This window comes from Lissotriton helveticus, chromosome 9 (genome assembly GCF_964261635.1).
Source record: "Lissotriton helveticus chromosome 9, aLisHel1.1, whole genome shotgun sequence".
NCBI lineage: Eukaryota > Metazoa > Chordata > Amphibia > Caudata > Salamandridae > Lissotriton > Lissotriton helveticus.
In genome coordinates this window covers 1,253,715,704-1,253,743,351 of record NC_136070.1, presented here as the reverse complement: position 1 = coordinate 1,253,743,351, position 27,648 = coordinate 1,253,715,704, and the positions used below count along the sequence as shown (strand labels likewise).

Below are 27,648 nucleotides of genomic sequence, written 5' to 3'. Positions count from 1 at the left end.
TCAAAAAGACTCCTGCCCAGCTGGCCGACTTGAGTGACACTAGCGTTACCTCGGACGGTTGGGTGCCTCTTGGTGGAAGAAATTCGATAGATTCTATGTCTTCCGATGCCAGGCCTGCGAACCCTGGGATGCCTTCCACGAGTTTTATTATGTTAGATCTGTTGAGGATATCCTGTCGACCTCTTGATTTATATTCTGGTGCCAGTAGGATGTGAAAGAGTGAGGAATCATTTTTATTCTCTTCTTTGGGTATGCTTGGGGCCGACTTGTTGGTTTTATTAGTAGACAGTCCTGCATCTGTTTTCTGCACCTGTTGCATTGGACAATTAGGAACCTTCAATGAAGGATGACTGGTTTTGTGCACAGTTGTTTTTTGGGTGTAAATTGTTTTTGTGAGATTCATTCTTGTTTTTACAGTGTCCAAGCGTGGAGGGGATGTGACCGACATTGGGTTAGATTTTATTAAAGTAACTGTGGGCCCTATTGGGCTTGGCTCAACAGTTTTGGTCATTAAATTTTCCACAGCTATGCTTGATTCTTCAGTTGCTGCTCCCCTAGCTGGTTCGATAAGATCTTGGATACCCCCCAAGGATGGCTGGGTGGCGCTTGCTGGTGAATCCCCTTTTAATTTGGGGGCACTGGGACTTGTTAAAGTTGGTGGGACATCCGTCTCACTTATGGCTTTCTTATCAATTGCCTTCGCAAAGAGGGGAAAGAAGTCCTGGTATGCGGCATTTGCTTTGGCTCTTGTTTTGTTTCTATGTTTGCGCTGTCGTTTGCGCTCTCTCTTGCTGCATGGTGGCGGGGGGCTGACAACGCTTCTGATTTGGAGGGTACCAAGGCCGCTGGGCTGGCCATTGACCTGGTCACAGGGTTATCCATGCAGGTTGTGTATCCGGTGGAAGCCCCGGCGTTTTCACTCGTCACTTCAGTTCGGTCAGAACCCGTTGTTGCTGGTTGGAGGTGTCCGCTTTTTGGCTGATCGTTTAGCTGGTTTGTGCTTGGTTCTGTGCCACCACTTGGCTTTAAGCCTTTATTAGTAATGGACCATGGGTTAGTAGAGGCTTGGTCCGTTACCAATGGTCTTTGCTGTTGCAGACCAGAATTTGTGGATGAGTTACCCCCCTTCAGCGACTTAACTTCCTTTATGACACTGGCTAGAAAGTCTGGTAGCGAAGAAAGTGAGTCAATGATTGGGGAGCAACAGCAGACAGACTGTACGAGCTTGGTCGAGGCTTGTGCTCCTAATATTAAGTTGTTCAATTTGTCGAGTTTGTTATCTATCCCTGCCGTGAACAGGGCTAGAGTATTCAAAAGGTCGACCTGCACGTCCAGTTTGTCCGAATGATAATTTAGTGCATTAACTGTTTGTTGAAACGTTAGGAGGAGTTGTGGCCAGACTCCGGTTACTGTTAGGTCTTCTTTGTTAGAGTTAATATTTGGCGTATGATTGGGGGAGTTTTTAGTGTTTTTGAAAAAGAATGACAGATCCGCTAAGAGCTGGTTGTTCGGATCGGTTTTCTTGGCTGTTTCTCGAGGGGATGATATTTTTGCTGCTGGTGGTGAGAATACAGAGTGCTGAGGACTTGACACGACATTGTCAATGCGCTGGGGACTTAGCGTGACCGGGAGCTGATTTAATGTGTTTATGACTTGGGGTGAATAAGACGTTTGGAGAGTGATATTGCGCACATGGGGATTTTGCACATGAATTTGTGCAAGAGTTGATTGGCAGTGGGAGACCATTGTAGGTTCATTTGACGGGGCGTGCTCTTGTTGAGAGGTAAGTGCAGGGGACTCTGATCTCGGTTTGTAATCTGCAAAGGAACTTGGGTTAGGTTGCAGGTCCACCGGGGAGGACTGGAGCGGGCATACTCCTTGCTTGTCTGTTCCAGTGGTTAAAAGTTGCAGTCCTAATTGCAACTGTGGTTGAAAAATGACTGCGGGGTTTTGTTTAGGGCTTACGTCCCCTGGCCTAGCAGAGATAGAATCGTTGAAAGTTGATCCAAAGATATACACTCCCGGGGGTTGGACAGACTTTTTGGATTTCATTGACCACTGTAATGGGGATAACAGTTGTGGAGGGGGCACGCTTATTTCGGCCAGTTGGTCCGGAGCATCAAGCCTTGCTGCGTCCTGAGGCTGGGACTGTGGATGCGTATCCAACGTGGGTGGTGTTTTCTTAAAGTAGGACAACAGGTTTGAGTGCTTCATGGTTTTTGGTATGTCCGAACTCTTGCCTTTCTGACTTGAGTGGCAGCAGCTGGTTGGAGAAGCTTTTACCGCTGTCACTGTTTCCTCGGGACCCAGGAGGGTTGAATGGCTACCCGGATGGGGTTTCTCTTTGGGTGCCGGTTGTTTTGTAATCCTCCGTTTGGGTGCCGCTGTGGTCCTTCTTACCTTCCCCGATCTCATTGCCTCAATTAAATGGAGGTAGGGTAAGCTACCAAGGCTGATAAGAGCCTAAAAGTAGTCCAAAATAGTCAAAAAAAGAGGGTTGCTATAGCCTTAAGTCTCCGATAGCTATGCAATGGCTCTGCTGTTGAGGAGTTGGAAGGGATTTAATAGCCTTGGAGCTCTGGCGGGTGTGGTCAATGTGTTCAGTCTGAGGGTACTGCCAGTTCAACCGGTACAGATCTCTCCGTCTGGGTCCGCTATACTTGGTAGTGCAGTATTCCTTTCCTTTTTGCTCCCTTCCTTTTTGTTCCTTTATGTTCTCCGCATCTGTTCTCCACTATCTTCCGTTTTGATTGATCTGATCTTCAGTGGCTGCCCAGCTAGATGATGGGTAGCTAGGTAGCTATTTAAGTGGCACTGTGGCCCTTCACTGGGCGCGCTCAGGTGCTTTGTCTGCGCTTGAGGTACCTTTGGATGTGGCACCCCCACGCCCTTTGCTCACTAACCAACCCCTTCCACCTAACCCACGGCCGCCCGCCAAGCCGCACACCTCAGGACTGGGATCAAGACTGAGCTCGGAGTCTGAACACAGATGGGAAGTTGGTGTGTGTCAGGCCGACTCAGCTTGTTAGTGTCCTGAGCTTGCTGGGCTCGCAGCTTGGCTGGCTGTCGCTGGGCAGGCTCGGGGGGGGGGAAGGACGGCGTGGGGAGCAGCCCCAGAGCTGAAAAGGGCGGCCAGATACCTCACACGGCCGACAGCCAGGCCAGTAGGTGAGGTTGCGTGGGAAAACCGACACAGGGCGCCGCAGGGGGAGCTTGCTCGCCGGGCGGCCTTCTGGAGTAAATCAGGAGTAAATCAGGAGCAACACAAGAGAGACCTGGGAGATACCAGGGTGACTGTACAGAATGTACAGGATGTACAGGGTTGGGGATCTCTCAGCAGCAGGCAGCAGTGGCTCTATGCGACGTGCGTGCGGTTCAGGGCAGAGGGCTTGTATCGCGTTTGTTAGCAGCTCCTACTGCCGGTTACCCAGCCCAGCCCTACCACAGCAGTGGCGGGGCGCCTCTCCACACCCTTACTCCCTCCCACACGCAATTAGCAATTAGCCGACTTACCGGCACACCGCCACTCTGCTGGAGCCCCCAAACCAAACCGGACCTCAGTCGGCTCCCGGCTCCCGGCTCCCGGCTCCCTGCTCCCTGACCGCACAGCTCGCAGCAGCCCAACTGCACGGCCTCAGCCAGTCTCCGCCCACCTCACACTCACCACGCCTGCCCGTCAGCACGTCCGGGTAACAGCCTGCACCTCTCGTCAACAGGGCGCGGCCTGCACCAGTAGCCAGCTGTGAATCAAAGCCTCGGATGGTCTGAGCTGACCTGCTGGGGCAGCTCTCGGCGGAACCAGGAGAGCTAGAGAAAGAGGGTCCTGAGTGCGATTCCACTTCGCTGGAGCGGTTAATACACCCCAATACGCGATGCAGTGAGGAATAACGGTGCATAAGCGGAGGGGTGGTTGATGCACGGTGGACTGCTTGAACCTCTGGGACCTCTGGGCGCAATTATCGTGGCAGGAGACGTATTGAGAGCCGCAGGGGTAGTGCTACTTAGCCAAGCATGGCTGGCTCGAGGAAGAAGGGAGAGCGCACACCAACCGAGATGCTCGGCAAAGGCCAGCCCAAAGGGGACACGGGGCCCTCCTCCCCGACGGCGGCAAAGCAACATGCTGTCCAGGGGGATGGTGAGGTGCCGATCCCACGATTTTTATGGAGACCTTGTTCAACTCCCTACATGAAGATTTCCAAACACTAAAAAATTAGATAGCCGAGGAGGCCCGTGAGCTGCGTCGAGATGTCAATGGCCTAGGAGAGAGAGTGGCTGCCGTCAAAGAAGCAGACCAAACGAGAAGGGAAGAGGTAGAACGACTTCAACAAGAGATCATTAGATTGAAAGATCAGCAGGTCGACCTGCAGGCCCATGCAGAAGGTTTGGAAAATAGATCCCGACGAAACAACATATGGGTCCGGGGCGTGTCGATCAAGGGGGAAGGGACAGATCTCACCGGTTACTTACAGGGCCTGTTCCGAGACATCATAGGAGAAATGGCTGACTTCGACATCTGAATTGACAGGGCGCACAGAGTGCTTTTGGCTCGGAGGGCGCCGGCGTCCCCCCTGACATTCTGGCCTTTCTCCCGGACTTTCCATTAAAAGAACGAATACTAAGGGAGGCACGCCGGAAACAGCCCATTCAATACCAGGGACAGCCAGTGGCTCTATATCAAGATCTCTCAGTCATTACTTTACAGAACAGAAGGGCATTCAAAGTAGCCACGGACTTCCTGCATGACAAAGGGGTTCCATGCTCCTGGGGACATCCCTTTCGACTTATCTTCAAATGGAATGGCACCTTGCAGCAACTACGATCTCTCCAGGATACATGCGCCCTGCTGGGGATTGACCGGACAGAGGAGCCACCTACATCAGGGCAGTCCCGGTCACACACCAGGGGAGGCTGGCAGAGGGTTTGGCGCAGGAGCTCTCTGAACACAGATCTGAAGCCAAACTTACGCACTATTGCTCAAGAGAGAGCCCTAGCCATCCAGGAAGTTTCCAAGGATACATCTCCGCCGGCAGCAGAAGATTGAGTTTGGTGGGTTCATTTGCCTTAATAGGTAGCTGGGTCCGGGGGGGGGGGGGCGCATAGGTCGCCACAACTGCTCGTCCAACAGGAAGCTTCACCGCTGCCCTGCGGTACAGACTATCAGGCCTGGGACTATGCTTATGAGTTTGGTTTTTGATGGGGGGGGGTTGGGGAGGGGTGGGGTGGCCTGGGGTTGGGGTATTCAGGCCTAGAGACTGTCGGGCATTGGTCAGAGACTGTTCTTGAGGCGGGGTTAGTTGGGGTTAGGGTGGGGGAGGTGGGGCTAGGTTGGGAGGGGGAAGGGGTGGTGGGATGTTGGCGTTGGGAGTTGGGGAGGGTAGGTCGGATGGGGGGGATGAGTGGCGGGCCGGGTGGGTTGGGAGGGGGGATTTGGATGTGGAGGGTGGGCTCCGGTGTGTCGCTCTATAGAACAGTGCTGGTGGGCAGTGGGAGTTTTGGGCCCCACTCAACATTCGTGCAGCCCAACTAGGATCCCATCATGGCTGATGATGTCCTGAAAATTATCACCCTGAATGTGAAGGGGCTTAACAACCCCATCAAAAGGAGGGCCGTCATATCGTTCTTGGAGAATTCGGGTGCCTCGGTTTGCCTGTTGCAAGAAACACACTTGCTTTCGAGGGACTAGCATTGTATGCGCTCCAGGGCTTTCCCTCAGCAATACTACTCTTCCACTGCGGAGAAGAAAGCGGGGGTCGCTCTTCTCTATGCTAGACACTTTAAGGGCCATGTGGGTGACAAGGTGGCTGAAATTAAGGGCAGGCTCCTGGCGTACAGTGTTCAGGTGGGGGGAAGATCATTGGTTATTGGGTCGATATATGCTCCCAACACTAAGCAAGAAGGTTTTCTTAAGGGGAACTTGGCAGATGACATTGCAGTTCAGTCGAGATACGCGTTGGTGGGAGGCGATATTAATCTGGTGATGGACCAGGGCAGGGATAGATCGGGCCACCGCTTTGGCGCCACGGGGGCAATCTCACTAGAGGGTAGGCAGTGGTTGACTAGTAGAGGCTTTCTGGATCTTTGGCGGGAGGCACATCCCAATTCCACGGGGTACACGTTATATTCTCAGGTGCACCACACCTACGCTAGATTGGATCACTTCCTGGGAACACCGGACCTAGCTGCCTCAGTAACAGACACAGACATCATTCTGGTTGCACTCTCTGACCATGACGCGGTCACACTTCATTTGTCGGTCCTCCGTACGACAACACATAGAGGCAGGTGGCGCCTCCGAGAGACCTTGTTGCAGCGCAAAGGGGTCACACAGCAATTGCACAAAAGTATCTCGGATTACTTGAGTCTTAATGACACCGCAGAGGTTCCAGTGGGGGCGGTCTGGGGGGCGCTTAAGGCCGTAGTGCACGGGGATCTTATAGCAATTTCTGCAGTGGAGGCTAAAGAATGCAAGGACAGAAGGCAGGCTCTATCGGCACAGGTGTTAGAACTGGAACGGGTACATAGCCGAACAGGGGCCCCTCGGATCTGGCGACAGCTAAAGGCAGCTAGGGCGCAGCTCGCGAGCCTCGACCTTGATCGCTCAAAATACGCAGCCTTAAGCTTACGACATACATATTATGTGAGAGGGGATAAGACGGGGCGCCTGCTGGCCGGTAAACTTAGAGCTTGGGTCCAAAGATCTAACATCTCCAACATTCAGGGCCAAGGGGGGCAAATGCTTACTGAAGACGTTCAGATTGCAGACGCATTTCCGGCATTTTATGCCTCGCTCTATGCCGCGGACCCCACTTCAGTCCCCGAGAAAGTGGAGGCTTACCTCAGTGAGGCAGCGGTTACAGCACTTAACAGGGCTAGCATGCTTTCCCTGGACGTCCCGATCCGGACGGAGGAAGTGGTATATGCAATAGCACGTCTTAAGCCTCTGAAAGCTCCAGGGGCCGGGCTCCATTCCACCTGATATGCTGGCTGCGGATATTATCGTTTTGCCCAAACCCGGCAAAGACACCTCTCAGTGCGCCACATACCGGCCCATTTCCCTGGTCAACCTGGATCTTAAAATCTTCACGGGAATTCTGGCGGCGAGACTTGGACCATGCCTGCCGGTCATTATAGAACCCGATCAATCGGGTTTCATTCCCACTCGGCAGTGCAGCGATAATACTAAGCGTATACTACACCTTATAGATAAAGACCACTTTAATGATTCAGATGCGGTTCTCTTATCTGTCGACGCCGAGAAGGCATTCGACAGGGTGGACTGGGGATACCTGGATAAGACTTTGGCATGCTTTGGCATTGGGGAGCGATTCCGCACATAGGTCGCCAGCTGCTACGACTCCCCCCAAGCGACAATTCGGGTTAATGGCATCAGCTCGCGGCCCTTTGATATCCGATGGGGCACCAGGCAAGGGTGCCCACTCTCACCCCTATTGTTTGCGTTATACATCCAAACATTTGTGCAAAAAAATTGAGATAACCCGGATATCGCTAGTATCACATTTGGAGGTGAGCCCCATACCATCAGCCTCTATGCCGATGACATACTGGTGGCGGTTGACAATCCCAAACGTTCCATGCCTGCTTTCCTCAATGAAATGGAGGCCTTTGGGAAGGTATCGGTGTTTAAAATGAATATAGGGAAATCTCTGATTCTGCCTCTGGGCCGCAATGCCCACAGATCCGCTGAATGCCAGCGACAATTTGGGGGTCTCTCATCCTGGATCTCACTGCCATATCTGGGGATTGTCTTGACGCCTAGCACAGCAGAAATGGTTGATCACAACTAGGCGACACTCTTTGCGCAAATTCAGGTGGATCTAAAGAGATGGCGGCAGTTGTCATTATCCTGGTTGGGGCGAGTGGCGGCGATTAAAATGTCCCTGCTGCCCAAGGCCCTCTACGTGTTCCAAACCATTCCAGTGACTCCATCGATAGGGGTGCTTCAGAAAATGCAGGACGCCATACGGCAGTTCGTTTGGGCGGGTAAGCGTCCACGGCTTCGCAGGGATTTGGCTAGATGGGCTCCTATGGAGGGTGGTTTGGGCGTCCCTGACCTTTTTCGTTACTTCCAAGTGACGCAGCTCCGGTACCTCCTGGAGTGGAATCGCCCTGAGTCAGAAAAGCAGTGGCTTTTCCAGGACCGAGCAATGGCCCAAATGTCGATCTGGAAGGTCCCCCTCCTGAAGCATTCAGACAGACCGTCTTATTTCAGAAAGTCGCCTATTACTCGCTCGCTACTCAAGGTGTCGGACACGGTAGCGGTCACCAGAGGCCTCACCACCTTCCCCTCACCTATTAGGCCTCTGTTTGACAACCCGGCGTTTCCCTCCGGGATGGAGCCTCACGCGTTTGGCCCATGGCGAGTCTCGGAATGTAAATCAGCTGGTCACCTGTTTGACCTGGAAGGCTTTATCCAGCTTGATACCTTGAAGGAGATGTACACTCTTTTAGCGCCGCACCGGTTCCAATATTTCCAGATTTGTCATTGGCTAATGCAAAGAGACATGCTGCCCCAGGTGAGCCGACGCCTCACAACGTATGAGAAATGGCTCATCACGAAAAAGACCGACAGGCAGGCGATTACAGATTTATATAAAATGTTAAGCCCGCCCATATCTACCTTACGCTCTGCCGGCCAGAAGCGCTGGGAATTGGAGATACGACGGACCCTCTCAGATAAAGAGTGGAGTGATACCTATCAGAGAGCTCATTGCACCGCCAGAAATGTGGCAAGTAGGGATTCGGCAATTAAGATTGCATTCTACTGGTATCTGACGCCTGCTAGGATGCATCAGGGCAAATCCGAAGCATAGCCACGCATGCTGGAGGGGTTGCGGTAAAGTGGGGACGCTGACTCACTTGCTGTGGGAATGTGAGGAGGTAACAGAATATTGGAAGGAAGTACTAGCGCCTAGGCACCCTTGGGCAATCGAGCGCGATATAAATTATAAATTAATTAATTCATTACTAGATGACATTGACCTACATTTTGCGACAGATATGCCCCGCTTTCCCGCCTATACATTACTAGGCCTCCCAAACGCCTTGACGTTTCCACTTAAATCGAACAGGGGGCAATAGATGGGATTAGCGATAGGGGCGGCGGCACATCATATTCTATCGCTTTGGGGCACCACTAGGAGACCTACACACACAGGCTGGCTTAAAAGGCTCTGGTATATTCTGGGTATGGAGCGGATCCAGGCGACTTAAACCCAAGCCTTAGACTTTTCTACGGTTTGACAGCCCTTCCTTGCATTGCTAGCTGGGGAGTTCAAGGAACTCACATGCCCGAAATACCTCAGGTTGCTGCGACTCACGGATGAGCCCGCCAAGAAAGACAGCCCCCAGAGTTAGAGCCCACACTAGCACGATACCTATTCACCATCAAGAGGAGAGAAGCAACACACCAGAGAGGTGGGGTGGGAGGGAGTTGGGGTGGGGGGGGTACCGGGGGGAGTTTGTTTGTTTATGTGGCATCTGGATGCACACCTGACCGAGGGCTTCTCGCTACCTGCTATCATGGACACATCGTATGATCCGGAAGCTCGCACAACTCACTCAATGGTGCCGGAGGGGGTATAGCAATGGCTTACAGGGTTGCCCTCTGGGTCCTTATTTGTTATATTGTACTGTGTTTGATGCGCTGGAAATCAATAAAACAGATTTAAACAAAAGAAAACGCAAAGTCATGAAGTGTATTGACCTTGCTGCGTTAGAAAACTAGGGCCCTGAAAGAGAACAGCCCTGACCCTAGAAACCTGTCCGCAGTGCAGGGAGGATAGATGGGTCAGTAAGAAACCTGGGGCTACATACTGTCTCTAACAAATAAGGCATTACCAAAGGTCAGTAACTTGTTCATCTGATAGAAACATCTAGCTACAAATTCCTTACCTCTGAATTGATACCCAAGCAATACCCTCCCGTAAGGAGGGCTGTGGAGATATTTCAGTCTATAAAGTCCTGCAGGATCGAACTGCCAAAATGGGCAACCCTACAGACCCTTCTGTCCAGCCAGTAATGCTTGGTAAAAGTGTGCAGGGATGCCCACGTTGCTGCCTGACCGATGTCCAGGACTGGGACTCCACGTGCTAGCGCAGTGGTAGCAGCTTTATCTCTGGTTGAATAAGCTTGTAAGACTTCATGAGGCTGCTTCTTTGCCAGAGCGTAGCAAATCCTGATGCAGAGGATAAGCCGGAGTGAATTGGTCCTCTTCTGGACCGCGCAACCTTTCTTTGCACCAACATACCCCACAAAAAGTTGGTTTTTCACCAAGAACTCTTTGGTGCAGTCAAGGTACAGCACTGATTTTGGGTTCAGATGGTGCAGTCACTCCTCTTCTGGAGGTGGATGGGGAGGAACATGGAATGTGGGCAAGGTAACAGTTTATTCCACATGTAATGGTGTTACCACTTGTTAATACTGATAAAGACACTGTCGATATACATCATGAAATATGTATGTATTATAATGAACTTGTTGCTGAATTCACCCGATATGACCTCCCTCTCAACTCAGAATCAGAAATACGTGGTCAGGCAGGCGTTGAGACCTAGGCCCAAAGTGACTGATTCACAGATCACTGGTGTGTGTGTGTGTGTGTGGGGGGGGGGGGGGGGGGGGGGGGGTTACGTAACCCTTAGACAAAAGTTCAAACAAAAAACCCAGAACGATCACAATGGTCTCAGGAGATTGGACCCCGTAAAAAAAAAACATTTTGCGGGAGGTGCACACATTCCTAAAACACCATAAAGTTAAATGCCAAACTAAGTTAGGAACACTCAGCCAGTCAGAACACAGCATGCACACTACAAGCAGTGATCACGCGCTCCCCATGTAGGACATCTGGGCATGTAGCCGCTAGCTGTGCATTGTGTCCACACAGAGTCGAGACCCACCTGCACTTCTTATCAAATGGCCAGGTTTCTGGCTCCATGACTGCGCCCAAATTCCTGTTCTTAAAAGAATTCACAAGTTGCTTTATTACACTTAGTGAAATGTATAAAATGATGGCCATAAGCAATGTACTTTAGGACAGTCTTCAGACCCCGCCCCTCTACCTGCTCTCCCGGCCGCTGCGTTTAATTAAACCAATTGTTCCTATTTTGACAAAAGCCTCTTGTCTTTCATTTTTTGAAGGTAAATTCATATTCGAGCAACATTTTGGTGAGCCAGCCAGGAGAGATTGGTTCTTCGAGTCCAACTAGAGCCGAAGGAACTGGACCCCACCCATATGGATTCACATCTGTGCAGCAAGAATGTTGAGCAGGAGCAGCAATGGATTGGAAGTTCTGCTGAATCTGCGGAGCTGAGGTTTGTCCTGAAGCTACGGTCAGTGGGTAAGAGACTACATTGGATCCCCAGTCCCATTATTTGGCGTATGGCAAACTAGAATGGAGATCACCTTTCTTTGATAGTCAGCATGCTAGTCATGGTGAGAGTTGTATTAGTCGCTTGGACCGCTGGGCGTAACACAGAGGGTATATTTTGTCTCTAGGTATGATACAGGGACCGATTGGCGAGACAAACAGGGTATGCTTGTCTCTGGGCGTGATACAGGGCCACTTGGACCACAGGCTCTGGGTGTGATATAGAGCCAGCATCTCGATCTCCATTTTTTTGTCCAAGAGAGTTTTCTTAGTGCTATTAGTTTCTTAACACTGGCAGTATTTGAAAGAAGTGAGACGTGTTATTCGCTTGGACCACTGAGCATGACACAGCGGTATGCAAGACCCCTGGCTGTGACATAGAGTATAATTTGGACATTAGGGAAAAGTTTGGATCTTCAAGAGTAAGGTGTGGCTTGTGTTTGGTCATGGAGGGCCTTTAGTTGTTGGGTGGCTCCTTCTTCGTCGCGTAAATAGTTGCTATGTTTGTCCCCATAGCCGATATTGACAGACTAGCGGACTCACTTAGTTCCGTGCACCGTGCAGAGGTTCCCCTAGTCCTTAAGCGACATGAGCTATTAGCGGGCTAAAGTTTTTGGGACAAAGTCACCATTTTTCCCTTTCTCATTTTGTCCCTTCTATTTTCAGTGGAGTGGTGTGGCTCACTGGTTAGAGGCGGCAGACCAGTAAGCAGACAACGGCCCGGGACCAGGGTTCAATTCCCGACGCGGCAGGGTCGTGGACCAGGGTCAAAACGGACTCGATAATTCTCGCCTTGGTGCCTACTCTAATCAGGGAACACACTCGGCAACTCTGGGCATTAAGCTTACCTTATCTCTACAACGGCCCCCCACAGACGCCGGGGATGCCTGGTTTCACCGTGGAGATACCCAGAAAGGGACCATCTCACAGGGAAAACCAGGACGGGTTCCCCAGCGGTCTTCAGCGCCAGGATACTCCATGGAGTCGCAGTGCGCTTTACAAGTACACCCACATTTACATTTACATTTACTGTTCGGCGACACGCTTCGTGATCTTGAGTTGCGCTTCCAGCTCCTTGCGACATGCAAGTCCCCCACAAAGTCCAGCACAGCTGCAGGCACTTCTGTTTGGTGAAGTCTGTTGTCCCTGAGACTTCAGCAGGAGGCAAGCTCTGTTCCAAGCCCTTGGAGATCCTTCACAAGTTGAAAGTAAAGTACACAAAGTTCTTTCTCCTTTCGTTGGCAGTCAGGCAACCATTTCAGGCCAATCCCCCAAGCAGCACTTCAGCTTAGGGATAGTCTCTCCTCAGTTTCTTCAGGTTTCTCTCCTCAGCATGGGTTTCTTCTTGTAGTCCAAAAGTGATCTAATTTCTTGGGATCAGGGTCCCAATACCTATACCCCAAAATCCTTTGTTCTCTGAGGGGAGAGGGGCCTTTGCCTAGTCCAAACTAGTTCCTGAGCACTTTTTTTACAGGACTTCTTCCTTCAATTCACTGTGCAGGGCAGAGACATCAGACAAGCCACAGGAGGTGGGGCCAGCACAGGGGAGGGGAGGCACAGCCCTGGAGCATTTTGTTGACAAGATTCCTTCTCTCCTTTCACAGTGCAGGGCAGACACATCAGACAAGCCACGGAAGGTGGAGCCAGCATTGTAGAGGGAAGGGTTATCTCTATTCAAGTCCCAGGTGCAACTCCTCCCTCCCATTTAGATGCAGATCTCTCTATTCACCACTGGGCTGCCCCAGCCTGTCTCCTGGAATCCCCCAGCCATGTCACTCACAAACCCAGACAAGGAATACACAACCTAGCAGAGGCAGGCTTGAAAGGTTAGGCAAGAAAATACCTACTTTCTTAAAGTGGTATTTTCAAACACAGAATGTTAAAACCAACTTCACTAAAAGATGTATTTTATCATTCTGTGTTCAGGCATTCTAAACTCGAATTTCTACCATGTTCTATTCTAAACTCGAATTTCTACCATGTTCTCCGAGTCGGATTATAAACATGTAATAATCTAACAGCCCATTCTGGCCTATGGAGAACAGGTAGCCTTGCAAAAGTGAAAAACGAAAATGGCTGTAATTCACTATTAGGACATGCCACACACACCAGGAAATGTCCCACCTCATACTTACAATGCACCCTGCCCTTGGGCCTACCACAGGGGCGTCTGATATGAAGAAAATGGAAGGTTTAGGGACTGGCAAGTGGGTACACTTACCCAGTCAGCATGACAGTACCAGACTGCATGCAGGCTCTGCAATGACAGACCGTAGACACATTTTACAAGGCTGCTTCTGTGGGTGGCACAACCAGTGCTGCAGGCCCACTAGCAGCATTTGGATTTACAAGCCCTGGGCACTCCTGGTGCACTGTACTAGGGTCCGACAAGTAAACCAAATAGTCAATCATGGAGCCATCAATCAAAACATTCATTTACAATAGGGAGCACTTGCACTGTGGCACTGGACAGCAGTGGCACAGTGCCCAAAGCATCTAACACCATCAAAAACACACGAGGCAACAGCAAAAATGGAAGGGAGACACACACTAATGGTGCCTGGTCTAACACGTGTCCCCTCCAGCTGAAATGTGGGGAGAACTACCCTAACTCCTGGGAGTTCTCATCACTAAGGCGGAAAAATCTGGACAGACCATCAGCGTTGGCGTGTTCTGTACCTGGGCGGGGCTCCACTGTAAAGTCCATACCCTGTAGGGAAATGGACCACCTCAACAGATTTGGATTCTCACCCCTCATCTGCATTAACCATCTGAGGGGTCTGTGGTCTGTCTGAACCCGGAAGTGAGTCCCAAACAAGTAGGGTCTCATGTTCTTCAGTGCCCAGACCACAGCAAATGCCTCACGCTCAATAGCACTCCACCTCTGTTCCCGAGGAAGTAAGCTCCTACTGATGAAGGCTACAGGTTGATCTAGGCCCTCCTCATTCATCTGTGACAAAACAGCCCCCACACCATGCTCTGAAGCGTCTGTTTGAACGATGAACTCTCTTGAGAAGTTGGGTGCCAGGAGCACGGGCGCCGTGCACATAGCAGCTTTCAGGGCCTCAAACGCTTTCTGACAGGTGTCAGTCCAAATCACTTTCATTGGCTGCTTCCTGGAAGTCAGCTCTGTCAAGGGTGCAGCAATGTTGCCATACCCCTTGACAAACCTCCTGTAGTATCCGGTAAGTCCTAAAAAGGCCCTCACCTCTGTCTGGCTTTTGGGGGCTCCCAAGCCAGGATGGTTTCAATCTTGGGTTGTAGGAGCGCCACCTGGCCGCTCCTAACTTGGTGTCCCAAGTACACCACGGAACCCTGCCCGATCTGGCACTTACTCGCCTTGATCGTGAGGCCTGCCTTCTGCAGCGCCAACAACACATTAGCACCAAAGGGACAACATTCATCAAATGTTAAGTCCAGAAGCGTAGTCTGAACATCCTGTGAAAAGCCTGAGTTCCACACAACCAGGCGGGTTGACACAGGAAGACAGATGTTCTCATGGCCCTTGTTACTGAGTCTGCAGCATATAGACAAGAGTGAATGGCCTGCTTTTCAGCAGCCCGCCCATTCCCTATCAGCTCTTTAAAATGGGTCTGTAGCTCAGATGTCAAGTTAGGGATTACTGCCTTTGCAGAATTTAAGAGTATGAATGCATCTGTCCAGGAGGCAAAAAGCATCAATAGACTTAAGAGCCATACACCTGACCAAAAACATATTTTGGCATACTGTTACATCTTTTTTTTATTCTTGGTCACAGGGTGTAGAGGGGAAGGATCCAGGGCTCAATTAAGTTTAACAGCAAGTTTGTTCCACATGACCTTCTAGAGATGGATGTGTTGAAAGGAAATCATGGTCTCCAGGACCCGGTTTGTAGGGCAGAGTTATTGATCTGGACACAGCAGTGGAAGTTGTTGGTTTCTGCCTGAAAGCAGTTTGGATGACTAGGTGGAGGAAAGCAGAACTTCTATAATAATATTGAATTAACTCCTATTGTTGGAAGTTTCAACTCCAGAACTGTCACCTGACTTCCTTATTACAGAGTAGTATGAGGTCACTTCAGAGAAGGAAGCCCAGTAGTAAAGTAGTCCCCACTCCGGCCTTTAAAATCTGGATCCACTATTGCTTCTCCAGTAACCTCATCAGTAGTTGTATCTTCTTGAGGGTCTGAGCTCCCAAACAAAATCAGCCTCTACGCCTCCTTTCTAGAGTGGTGGGTCATCAGGAGCAGAGTCTTTGGCTGAAGTTGTGCCAAGGGGGTCAGATAAAAAGGCTGTGTTTGTGTTGGAAGGGTTAGTTGCAGCCTCTGTGATATCATGTATGGTGCCAATTGAGTCTATTGCGCCCCAAGATATGCTGTGGTCTGATGCCGAAGGTGATGAGGTCGCAATATCCAGTGGAGGCAGAGTCTCCTTTGGTGTCAGTATCATCAGATTCACCTAGGACATCTGAGGCAACAGCGAAAATGGAGTGAAGGGTGACAATTGGTACGATGATAGGTACATTGGGGCCCAATGAGCACACTAGAAGGGAGTATGTCTACTAAATATGCAGAACATTGCGGCCAAAAAGAAAGTCAGATGCGATGCATGTGCTAAAACTCTAGTTTTAGTCTGGAGCCTTGAAAATTGAGCCACAGGTGGAACAGTGCCAAAGTTCGACATCGGGTAAGATGGAGCCACAGGCGTCAGGTTTGATGGAATCACAGGCATCGGATCCTCTGCAGGTAGATGTTCATGGTCGGATGCTGATTGAGGTGAAGTAGTAGGTCCTGGTGACTTACTTCTGGAGGGATGATGTTGGGATTCATGCCTCCTCTTCTTCTCGTACTTCGTTTTCAGAGATTTTGAAAACGGTGGTCATGGTGACTTGGACCTCGGTGGATTTCCTTATGACCCCAACATTCATCTATCTCTGGCTACTGTTTACTTTAGTGAATAAATATTGTTTTGTCGATTTTGAGCCTTTAACTGTGATAACTTGTTGGCCAATCTAGTGCCTCAGTTAATTGATTTGTACAAGTGAACTGATGTGTGACACAATGAAATTGAATTGATTGTCTGTATAAGCAATCAAATGTAGGAATTTGAGATCAGCAATCTATCTCCGTGGTTTATATTGTCATTATATAACTATTTGAACTCCTAACTACCCTCATTGTACTCATTTAACTTTTTGTCAGCTGGATAAGTTGACAACCAGTCGAGGGTGGTTCCCTGTATGCCTGTGTTGTGGAGCTTGGCTGTGAGAGTGCGGTCAGAGACAGCGTGGAAGGCTGCAGAGAGTTCGAGTAGGATCAGGGCTGTGGTGTGGCCTTGGTCGAGGAGGGTGCGGGTGTCGTCTGTGGCGGCGAGTAGGGTGGTCTTGGTGCTGTGGTTGCTGCGGAATCTGGATTGGGAGGGGTCGAGGATGGAGTTCTCCTCCATGAATTTCGTCAATTGGACGTTGACTATTTTCTCAGTGACTTTGGCCGTGAAAGGGAGGAGAGAGATGGACCGGTAGTTCTTGAGGTTCGTCGGATCTGCTGAGGGCTTCTTGAGGAGGGCTTGACTTCTGCACGTTTCCAGTTGTCGGGAAATGTGGCGGCTTTGAAGGTGGCATTGATGGTGCGTCGTAGCTCAGGTGCGATGGCGATGGAGGCAAAGACGAAAATGCGGGAACCAAGGATCTGCATAGAAACTGGCACCAAACTCTGCCTTGCTGCTTGTTCCTTAACAAGTGACTCACTTGGAGGAATATCCAGCACTTCAACAACCACCAAGCATCTTCCTTTGGGAGAAGGAGCCACCCCCCTGCATCCGCAGGCACCAATCGCATCTGTCTGGTTCACTGTGTTACTGGCCATCGGCCAACCGAGGGAGCTTCACTGCAGGGGGTATTCATGGCTCTAGGAGGTCAACCCCGTCTCTAAGTCAAGTTTCCAGCTGCCAGACCCTCCAGGAGCTCCCCTGCCCCAAACGCGGAGTACCAGGGCACTTGCACCAGCAACAGCTTGTTTCTTGTCCAGCCCTGACACCACCGCCTTGAAGCCTTCCTGCATGATGAGGGACATCAGGACAAACAAGACCCACAACCAGAGAAGGCCCTGCTGTTTTGTTTCTCTACTCTCTGCAGGTATACCGACAACCATGAGAGCCTCAAACTCAAGTGGCCAGCCAACCAAGCACCTCTGCACCTGAGTTCCACAGACCGGGTCCACTACTTCTACAAGCGTCCCCTTGGCTTAGGGGGTAGCCACAACCTGAACCCACCTTTGGGTTCACCAGGGCTTGCCCCCATGTACCCCTTTGCAACCTTTGTTTCAGGCCCCGTAAAATTCAATGGTGTAACTTTAGAGTCAACCATCCTGGCCAGCACCTCTGCACCCGGACACACCAGGTCAGGTAAGAGAAAAATGCTGGTGGTACTTTGGGCCTTGCCCCTTAGCACCTAAAGTACCAAAAGTCATCCCTGAACTCCGCTTGCATGTACCCGTTAATGTGTGTGTTTTTTTTCCTTTTGGATAACATTGTAGCATTCTAGGCTCACACCTCAAAACAAATATTCCAGTTACTTTTCCATTTTCTTCTAAAATCAATATCTCCTACTTTTTTTTATTTTTATAAATCAGTCTTAGATTTGTTATTGAGCGTTTGAACTATTTATTGACTGTGTGTGTACAACAAATGCTTAAAACTCCCCTTTGATAAGTCTAAGCTGCTCGGCCACACTACCCTAAATAGAGCACTTGGGATTATTAAAGTAAGCACTTTAAAACACGTAAGGGTTGTCTTCACTTTCTGCATGTTATGCCCTTACATTGGCATTATTGCATTAAAAGTCAGCTTCCTACAAGCCCGAATTGTGCCTAGGGAGAACCGCCGGCTTAAGATCAGTAGGGGACCCCTCCAGGATTCGTCGAGCCTGAGTGCATTCCAGAGGGGTCGAGCAGCCCAAAACGATGTGCATGGCTTCAGAAAACTCATGAAGTTAGGCAGGGATCACTCCAGTTTGCAGAAATTCAGGGAGGCACATAGACAGTCCAGGTGCAGGATCCACCACAGAGCCAGGCCTTGAGTGCTGATGGCCCCTCAACTTGTCCGAAAACTTGCTTAGTGAAGCCAAAGGTCTCTTTGACTTCTTTTTCTTCTTGAGGCACTTACCCAATTCCGCAATGACTTGGAGTGGGAAGATGATTGCTGGGTACGACATTACGAACAATCTTGGGACCTTACGAACAATCTTGGGACCTTCCTCACAACCGAGACCTGGAGCGTTGTGGAGTCTATCTATGTCAGGCAGCAAGGACCTTTGAGGTAGTGTTCCCTAAGCCCCTCAGGGTGCATGGGGTGACAGTCCTCACATGTTTTGGTCGGTGTGGGTCCGTCACCAACATCTGTCGGTGACCGGCGCTGGATTTAAAACCTGACTTTTTGGTGGACATCCTTCACACGAGGAGAAAAAGTCTAAAAAATCTTCGACAAAAGGTGAAAATAGGTAAATAAAAAATGGATTGGGGCAGCCCTTCTCCAGATCTGCGCTGACTGGCGCGGAAAGAATGAACTGACATAAGCACACTGGGATGACGCCTATATAGTCACCGTATAAGTCACTTACGGCACGGACGACGCCATACTAAGCCGAACACCACCACCTACCAGCATGCAAGGGTACTGCTCACGAATAGTTTCCGGATCCAGGCTGACAACTGGGGAATATTTTAAGGAAAGGAATCTGTGGCTAGAAATCTCTATTGGATAGAAGCCTTTGTGAGGGAGAGATCTTACCTCTCCCTAGCAGGAAGTCACATAGGTGTTAGCCCAAAAGAAGAGCTATAAAGAAGAAGCGTTCTTTGAAGGTCAAATGGCAAACACTTGGGAGAGGGGCTGTTCTAGTGTTTAGGTAGACAGGCAGGCACTATGGACAGAGAGGACAAGTCAGTTGTCAAATAGGTTTTTCAAGGACTTTTGGTAGACACACCTCTGGGTTTGGCTAGGGTGCTCTGCAAGCAGAGAGAGAGGTTCTGCCATGTTGAACGTGAGCACAATGTAGCATTCTGGGTTTGCCAGAGGAGACACTTTGCAGAACGTGGTCATCAGGAGAAAGGGAACCTAGCAGCTAATTGGCTACTGACTGCTTCCAACCTGGGGCATGTTTGGGGAATAAAAAGGGCACCACTCATACCCAGAACCCAGATCTTGCTGGACTGGAGAAAAGGACCAAAGAAGGACTGTCCTGCTGTACCAAGGGCCCGGCAAAAGAGAGACTGCATCTGGTGGCTAGCAAAAAACAAAGAGGGGACTGTGCCTGCTGTGTCTTGCTCTTGGAGAGGTTGACACATGAGCCCAGTCGAAGCTGAGCTCCTGTTCTCAGCACAGGGCCACAGCAGCTGAAACGAGTTGGTAGCCTAGATCACCGTATCGCCGATCCTTGCAGCCATGCAGTACCCGGGACTAGGATCCAAAACTCAAAAAAAAAAGTCTGTTGAACTCAAAAAAGTTGCTGGAGTGCAGCTTGGTCACCCAGAATGCAAGTTACATCCAAAAGAAGGGAACCATTAAAACTGATGGTCCGGGTAGTCTAGTGGCGGCGGGACTTTTGCTGACCTTGAGGGACGTTGACCCCTGTGGCCTGGATCACCTCACCAAGCCTGTGGACAGAGGAGTACCCGTCGAAGACCCTGGTCAACCACACAACATCTTCAGCATCCTGGAGCATCTTAAGCATCCTGTTTTCCTTGTATCAGGACCACTCCATAGAAGTCAATGGCAAGGAGCCACTGACTCTGGATCTGGACTGGGAAATGCCTTTCTCATTGAGGTAAATGTTTCTGTGGACCTTGCTGGTTCCCCAGACTGGCTCCCTACAGGAGTTGTCTAAAGTAAGTTCAAGTAACCACGTTGACACGTAAACAAGTTTTTTTTAACAAGTTTCAAATTTGTTGAATTTGCCAATGCTTGTTGGTGGTTAATTCAAAAGTGGCGATTTACTATACCCTGTAAATTATGTATCTCTGAACCCGTTTGGTGAATCTTTTCATTTTGGTGTCAAAATTGAAACAAAAAACTAAACTACTTTTATAAATTGGTGTTGGATTTCTTGAGTGTCTCAGCTATTTCTTCTTCAATTGTTTTGGTGCTGTTTAAATGTTTCACACTAGTTCCTCAGTGTAGGCCTGACTGCTCAGAGTCAGAGCTACCCAAGGCTGAGCTACAGGTTTCACAAACAAAACCTACTGGTCACAAAGAGGTTGGTAAGTGTATTACACAGTGAGGTCGCACAACCACACCATATAATACACCCCATTTTCTCACACTTGTGCATACATATTTGGTACCCTTATGAATCATAAACCCTCACAGAATCTCTGCCAGTCGGGTAATAAAATTACAGATGTAGGACATTTATGGCACAGTGAGTTAAGTGATCAGTTCTGACATCTGATTTGACTACTAAATCCCAAGATGGATTCCTGGCAGGGCAGAGACAGTTCTGCATCCTTTCAAAGTCAATAAATGTGGTACTATAAAATTGGGTGACGGCAAAATGTACTACATACAGAGCCTCAAAACGTAATAACTGCAGTAGCAAGCTCCATATAGGTTATTATTTCATTGTACTAGCCATTTCAAGGACATTTCATGTAATAAGTCTCTTAAAGTGAGAATTTGCTGTTAGGTAACATTTTGCAGTTTTGACCAATTTCGTTGACATCACGTACAGTGGCATCACTTCCCTTCACAGCAGTGGAGTTGAAAATAATGGGAAGTCTCTTTTTTGGGATTAGGGAGTAGGGCATTTCAGGGACGTGAGATAGGAGTACATGGGCAGGGTCATTGAAGAAAAATCACGCCTGATGCAGTGGAGTTATGCAACCCTGAAGGAGGACAACAAGCTCCGATGTACCTCATAACCCCTTCACCAACACTGGGAATACATTTTAATTGAATGAAGTCCAAGTTTTGAATTAGCAGTCTAAGGTAGACAAAACAGAGAGCAATTGTTTGACACTTACCCCATGTTTTGCTGTTAGACTGGTGTAGCAAATTATACAGGATATGGATTCGTTCTGTTGTCCTTTTGCTGTTGTCCTCCTTATCCTTCAGCTGAATTACTGCTTTCTGGATACACTGTTTGATAAGGAACTCTATGTTGATCAGCGGCACCTAAAAACAGACACAAGTTATAGAAACAATCATATTTAGTGTTGTTCAGCTTCTTTCAGAACACTTTTCAATATTAAATGGATGCACTGTATGTATCAGGGTCATGTCTATAGGTAATATGTGAACTCTGACACAAAAATAAGTATAGCTCATAGTAAAGCGGGGGCATTAGTCCACCTTGGTCACTAGACCTACTCCTGTGATGAGTCTCGTATGTGCAACAGTTGTTTCCTCTAGATTTGAATTGCCCACTTGGTTATGAGACGAATAGAAGAGGATACAACAGGTGTTTCCAACCTGTCGGTCGCAGACAACTTCAGAGTAGCTCGCAGCCTTGAGTTAATTTTTAAATGAACACAGGGTCACATTTTCCTTTTGAAGTTAAAGGAATGCTATGATTATTTTACATTAGTATCTTCAGGCTGGAGATAGCAGGGCCTGATAATGAGCAGTGCTCAGTCGGATTTATGACCCAGGGCACAGAGGTGAAGAACAGAAGCACTGAGGTATTTAAATCTTTTAAAAAATTCCTTGTCAACTCAATATTGGAGTGTGAGTGCAAAAATGATGTTTCTGAATGCTTTTGAACGGGAGAAGATTAAAACTGAAGAGTTAACTTAATGATTAACTTAATTTTTCATATTTAATTTTCTCTCATTTCAAAGTGTTGCATTTGCAAACAACAGGCTTCTTGCTTCTAGTGGCCAGTAGACACTGTGCCATATATATATTTATTTTTAAATGTAAGAAATTTAAAGTGAAGAATAACATTTCTATGAAACATTGAATCAACACTTTTCTCCACTTTCAGTCAAGCATTATACTTAATATTTTATGAAGCATGTGTCTTCACTTTAAACTTCTCCCATTTAAACAAATGGCTGTATTTTTTTTATTACATATATAGCACAGTTTCTGCAGGACACAGTGCAAGATGCCTGCTGTTTCTAAATGTGACACTTTGAAATGGGAGAAGATTTAAATGCAGAGTTTAATGTAATCGATACAAACATAAAGTTAACTCTTTAGTTTAATTTTCTCCCATTTAAAGTGTCGCATTTACACACAGCAGTTGTTTCGCTCCCCTTGGCTGATAGGCACAGTGTCATATTTATAACTGAGAAATGCAGTTTTTTTTTAATTGAGAGAAATTTATGTGCAGAAATATTTACCATATGATGGACATTTTAGCAGAACATTTTTCCCCCACTTTAAATTTATACCATTTAAAAATGGATTTTATGTTTGTGTTATACATGTAACGGTGCCTCATATGACGAAAGGTATGTCCTGTTTTATAAGTACATATGAGACAGGCTCTCATTTACCCACACCCATTCATACCAACCCATGTTAATCGATACTAATATAATAAAGAGAGAGCCCAAACGTTTGAGGTGGGTAATCTCAGGAACCACAGCACCAATCACAACACCCAATACAGCGTTGGAAAGGGCAGTTGCAGCAGAAGGACATAGGCTATGCAGACGCCCACCGTATACATTTAAAAGGTAAAAGAACCGTGCCAGCAAAGTAGTCCCTTGTGGGCGTGAGCTGGGGGTGTGACAAACGCTGGGGACGTGTGGTACGTTCCGCCCTTCATGCCATGTCTCATATCGTGTGCTGTGGGCGTGTGCTGGGGGCCTGGGCGTGTGCTGGGGGCATGGACGTGTGCGGGGCGCGGCATTACGGAGAAAAAAAAGCGAGCATTGTGCCCAATATTTCATTGTTTTTTCTTCCCAGGTTCTGTACATTCCAGCTCGGGGTGTCCACCCTGCTCCCTTTAAATACCCCTGCACCCCATAATCATAACCCACCCTTACTCCTTAAAATACCCTAACACCCTTAAACATTAACCCATCTTAACCCTATAAATATACCCTGTACCCCAAAACCCAAACCTATCCCTAAACCCTAAAAATACCCCTGTAACCCAAAACCCAAACCTAGCCCTGAACCCTATAAATACCCCTGTACCTCAAAACCCAAACCTACCCCTGAACCCTAAAAATACCCCTGTACCCCAAAACCCAAACCTAGCCCTGAACCCTAAAAATACCCCTGTACCCCAAAACCCAAACTTACCCCTGAACCCTAAAATACCCCTGTACCCCAAAACCCAAACCTAGCCCTGAACCCTTAAAATACCCCTGTACCCCAAAATCCAAACCTACCCCTGAACCCTAAAAATACCCCTGTACCCCAAAACCCAAACCTAGCCCTGAACCATAAATATAACCCTGTACCCCAAAACCCAAACCTACCCCTGAACCCTAAAATACCCCTGTACCCCAAACCCCAAACCTAGCCCTGAACCCTCAAAATACCCTGTACCCCAAAACCCAAACCTAACCCTGAACCCTTAAAATACCCCTGTACCCCAAAACCCAAACCTACCCCTGAACCCTAAAATACCCCTGTACCCCAAAACCCATACCTGTCCCTAAACCCTAAAACTACCCCTGCACCCCATAAACCAAAACTATATCTGAACCCTTAAAATACCCAAACACCCCAAAACATATACCTCAGTACCCCAAAACATATACCCCTATACCCATACTTACCTTATCCAAACATTAAAAAAAACATGCTTTTACCATTCATGCATTTACAATGAATTTCGTTGTAAATGTATGCGTGGTAAAAGCATATAAAATGTAATGCCATGCGTTATAATGGAATTGCGGAATCATGGTACTTTCGTAATGAAAGTATGCGGAGTGATGGTATGCGGAAAGAAAGTTGCGGAATAATGGGTGTTTACCCTCCCCCGGTAAGTACATTGGTGGCACGGCGGCCCACATCTCCAGCAACATACTCCTATTTTTTGACCACCGATTTGAAAAATGCACAGGTCTCTCTCATTGATGGCCAGCACCGACATACACTTTTAGACACACCTCCCGCCACAAGTTCTAGAATTGCGAACTTTAGAGCTGGGGAGCTACGTTCTAATCTCGGCATCAGCTCAACATCCTGTGATTCCAGGCAAATCGCTTTGTCTCCCCATGCCTACCACAAATGAATGTGTTCTTCTGTAATGTAAATTGTGCTCATGCTATGTTGTCGAGTTCGCGATATATAATATTGCAAGGAAAAATAAAGTAGGGAAACTCGAGTTCACACACTACTAAGTGCATCAGCAGTGCACTATGAATCGGAGCGTTTCACAGGCCTGTCACAGATAAGAAATGCTATCAAAACGAAATCCTACAAAACAATATACTACTGGCCGGCAGCAATTCATACCCGGACAACGTCGGGACGGGCTGCTAGTACATCCCTAAAGATCACACTCTGACTGACACACATGGCAGCTCTGTCATAGTGCCCCTAGTTAAAGTATTTTGTGCAAAGTATAGCATCCGCCTCTCTATGCATATTAGGCTTGAAGTCAATGAAACTGGGCCTGGAGGTGTCTGGTAACACTGCGGTAGTGGCTTAGCCTTCAGTAGCTTACGATCATTTTTACTGATCAGAAGTCGCTCTCACCAAAAAAAGGTTGGCGACCCCTGGGAAAGAAACACTGCACTCTGCTAGAGCACCTCCACCTCCATACTCACTGACCCCATCCCAATTGCACTCAGGATCACAGTATCCATACTTTTTTGTAATGTCCTTCGCCCACTAAGAAAGCCAGTGATATTAGCATTTGGTGCCCCAGGTGCAGGAGATCTGCCGTAGTCTGGAGGTGGCTGACGACTGTCTGGGGCGAGCCCGCCTTCAACAACCAGTCGTCGAGGTAGGGGAAGACTGAAACCCCTAACATGCGCAGATGAGCTGCGACCACCGCCATCACCTTTGTGAACACCCGTGGGGCGCTGGTAAGGCCGAAGGGGAGCACGGTATACTGAAAGTGCTCGTGGCCAACCGTGAACCGCAGGTAGCACCTGTGGGCCGGCAGGACGGGGATGTGGAAATAAGCGTCCTGAAAGTCCAACGCTACCATCCAGTCTCCTGGATCCAGGGCAGCTAGGACCTGAGCCAGTGTCAGCATTTTGAACTTTCCTTAGGTCCAAGATAGGGCGTAGGCCCCCCTTGCCCTTCTTGGGTACCAGAAAGTAGTGGGAGTAGCAACCACATCCTACTTCTGGCCCAGGAACGCGCTCGATGGCCCCCTTGGCCAAGAGGGCCGTAACTTCCTCCTGTAGAAGTCACAAATGATCCCCCGATACACGGTGGTTCTGCGGTGGCATGGCTGGAGGAGTCGCCTCGAAGGGGAGGGAGTAGCCCCTTCGGACGATTTGCAGCACCCACCTGTCCGAAGTGACAGTGCGCCAGTGGAGGTGGTGATGGCGAACCCTGCCCCCCACTGGCGTCACATGGGCCTGAAAGCACGGACTAGGAGGGTTTTGAGGCGGATGCTGCGGGGGAAGGTGTGGACGGACCTCGCCGTTGTCCCCGACCACCGGGACGACGGTTCCCACGGCCGCCACCGCGTTGGGTATTACCTTGCGGAGCGCGGCTGGCAGCACGTGTGGGTACACCCCTTCCATGGCCACGAAAGGAGTGAAAGGCAGCCGATTGCTGGCGTGGGGCCGAGAGGCCCAAGGACTTGGCCGTAGCCCTGGAGTCCTTAAAGCGCTCAAGCGCATGGTCTGCTTTGTCGCCAAAGAGGCGACGGCCATCAAACCGCATGTCCATCAGAGTGTTTTGGACATCGGCCGAAAAATTGGCGGACCTCAACCAGGCGTGGCGTCTGACCGCCACCGTCGTTGCCATCGCTCTACCTAGTGAGTCGGTGGTATCCAGCCCACACCGGATAGAATATTTGGCTGCATCCCAGCCCTCCACAAGGGCTTGGCCGAGTTTGGTCCGTACCTCCAACGGACACTCTGGCAGCACTTCCGCAACCGTATCCCACAGAGGGTGGGTGTAGCGGCCCAAGAGGCATGCGGTATTGGAAGACCGCAGACCCAGACTAAGGGACGAGAAGATCTTTTTACCGTACTGCTCGTACCTCTTGGATTCCCTGTCCGGCCGCGCCGACGGGAATGCGGTCTGGGAATTGGAGGCCTGGATGACCAGGCTCTCGGGGGTGGGATGGGTGGACAGGAAACATGGGTCGCCCGGGGCTGGGCGGTGGCGTCTGGCCACGTTCCTATCTATGGGCGAACCCGTAGCGGGCTTGGACCAAGTGCCCAGAAGAACGTCGGTCAAGGCCTCATTAAAGGGAAGCAGAGGCTCGGCCGAGCTTGACTGTGGTTTAAGGACCTCAGAGAGGAGGTTAGTCCTCACGGCTGCGACGGGGAGCTCAAGGCCCAAGGCCTTGGCAGCCCTCATCAACACCACACTGTAGGTTGCCCCCTCCTCCGAAACCACGGAAGGAGGGGAGACAAAACCAGTGTCTGGAGAGGTGTCCAGACCACTGGCCTCCCCAAGGTCTCCTGCCCAGTCCTCATGAGACTGACACTCTCGGGTCAGAGGGTCCTCAGACCTCTCCCAATTCCCTTCATCACCCATCTCCTGATACTCAGGGTTTTCAACCAATGGGGCCTGTTCATAGAAGTGAAACTCTCCAAACGACGTCTGGAGGGGCGCCCGCGGGGCCGTCCCGACGTCGGAACAGGAACGAAGGAGGTATCGGGGACGGCGCCGCCCGAGGACGGCGCTGGAGGCGACACCTGATGGTCCGACGCCGGGGAGGTCGTAAGGTCCACCGGCGACGATCCAGATCCCGAAGAAGGTCGAGGGAGGTCCCGCGGCGCCGGGCCCGCTGGACCCTGCGGCGCCGGGCCCGAAGGCACCGGCGGCATCGGGATAGGGGAGCCCTGCGGTGCAGGGCCCGAAGGCGTCGGCGGCGGCGGGGCCGAAGCACCCGACCCGCTAGAGGCCCCAGACGAGTCCGCTGGGCCCGAAGGCGCCGCGGAGCCCGTCGGAGGAGAGAGTTTCCTCATGGCCATGAGGAAGCGCTCGATCTCCTCCGGCGTTGCGTCTAGCCCAGGGACCGTAGGGTGTGGGGCTGGACGCGGCGCCCGCGACTCCGACGGAGCCGCGTGGGTGGTGTCACCCGAACCTCCGGCCGCATCGCGCGAGCTTCAGGGGGGGGGGGGGCGAAGAGCGATGACGCCTCTTGGACTTCTTGTGCTTCTTACCTGACGACGACTTCGACCCGG

At 49.9% G+C, this 27,648-nt stretch overlaps 1 protein-coding gene across 1 annotated transcript in view; it reads right to left on the bottom strand.

Moving 5' to 3' along the window:
- LOC144783414 (E3 ubiquitin-protein ligase rnf213-alpha-like) overlaps positions 1–27,648 on the bottom strand; it is a 2,376,820-nt gene that overhangs the window by 1,956,161 nt on the left and 393,011 nt on the right. Inside the window, exon 8 of the mRNA XM_078662402.1 lies at positions 21,379–21,529. Coding sequence (XP_078518528.1) covers positions 21,379–21,529 — 151 coding nt within the window. The remainder of the gene's footprint in view (positions 1–21,378; positions 21,530–27,648) is intronic.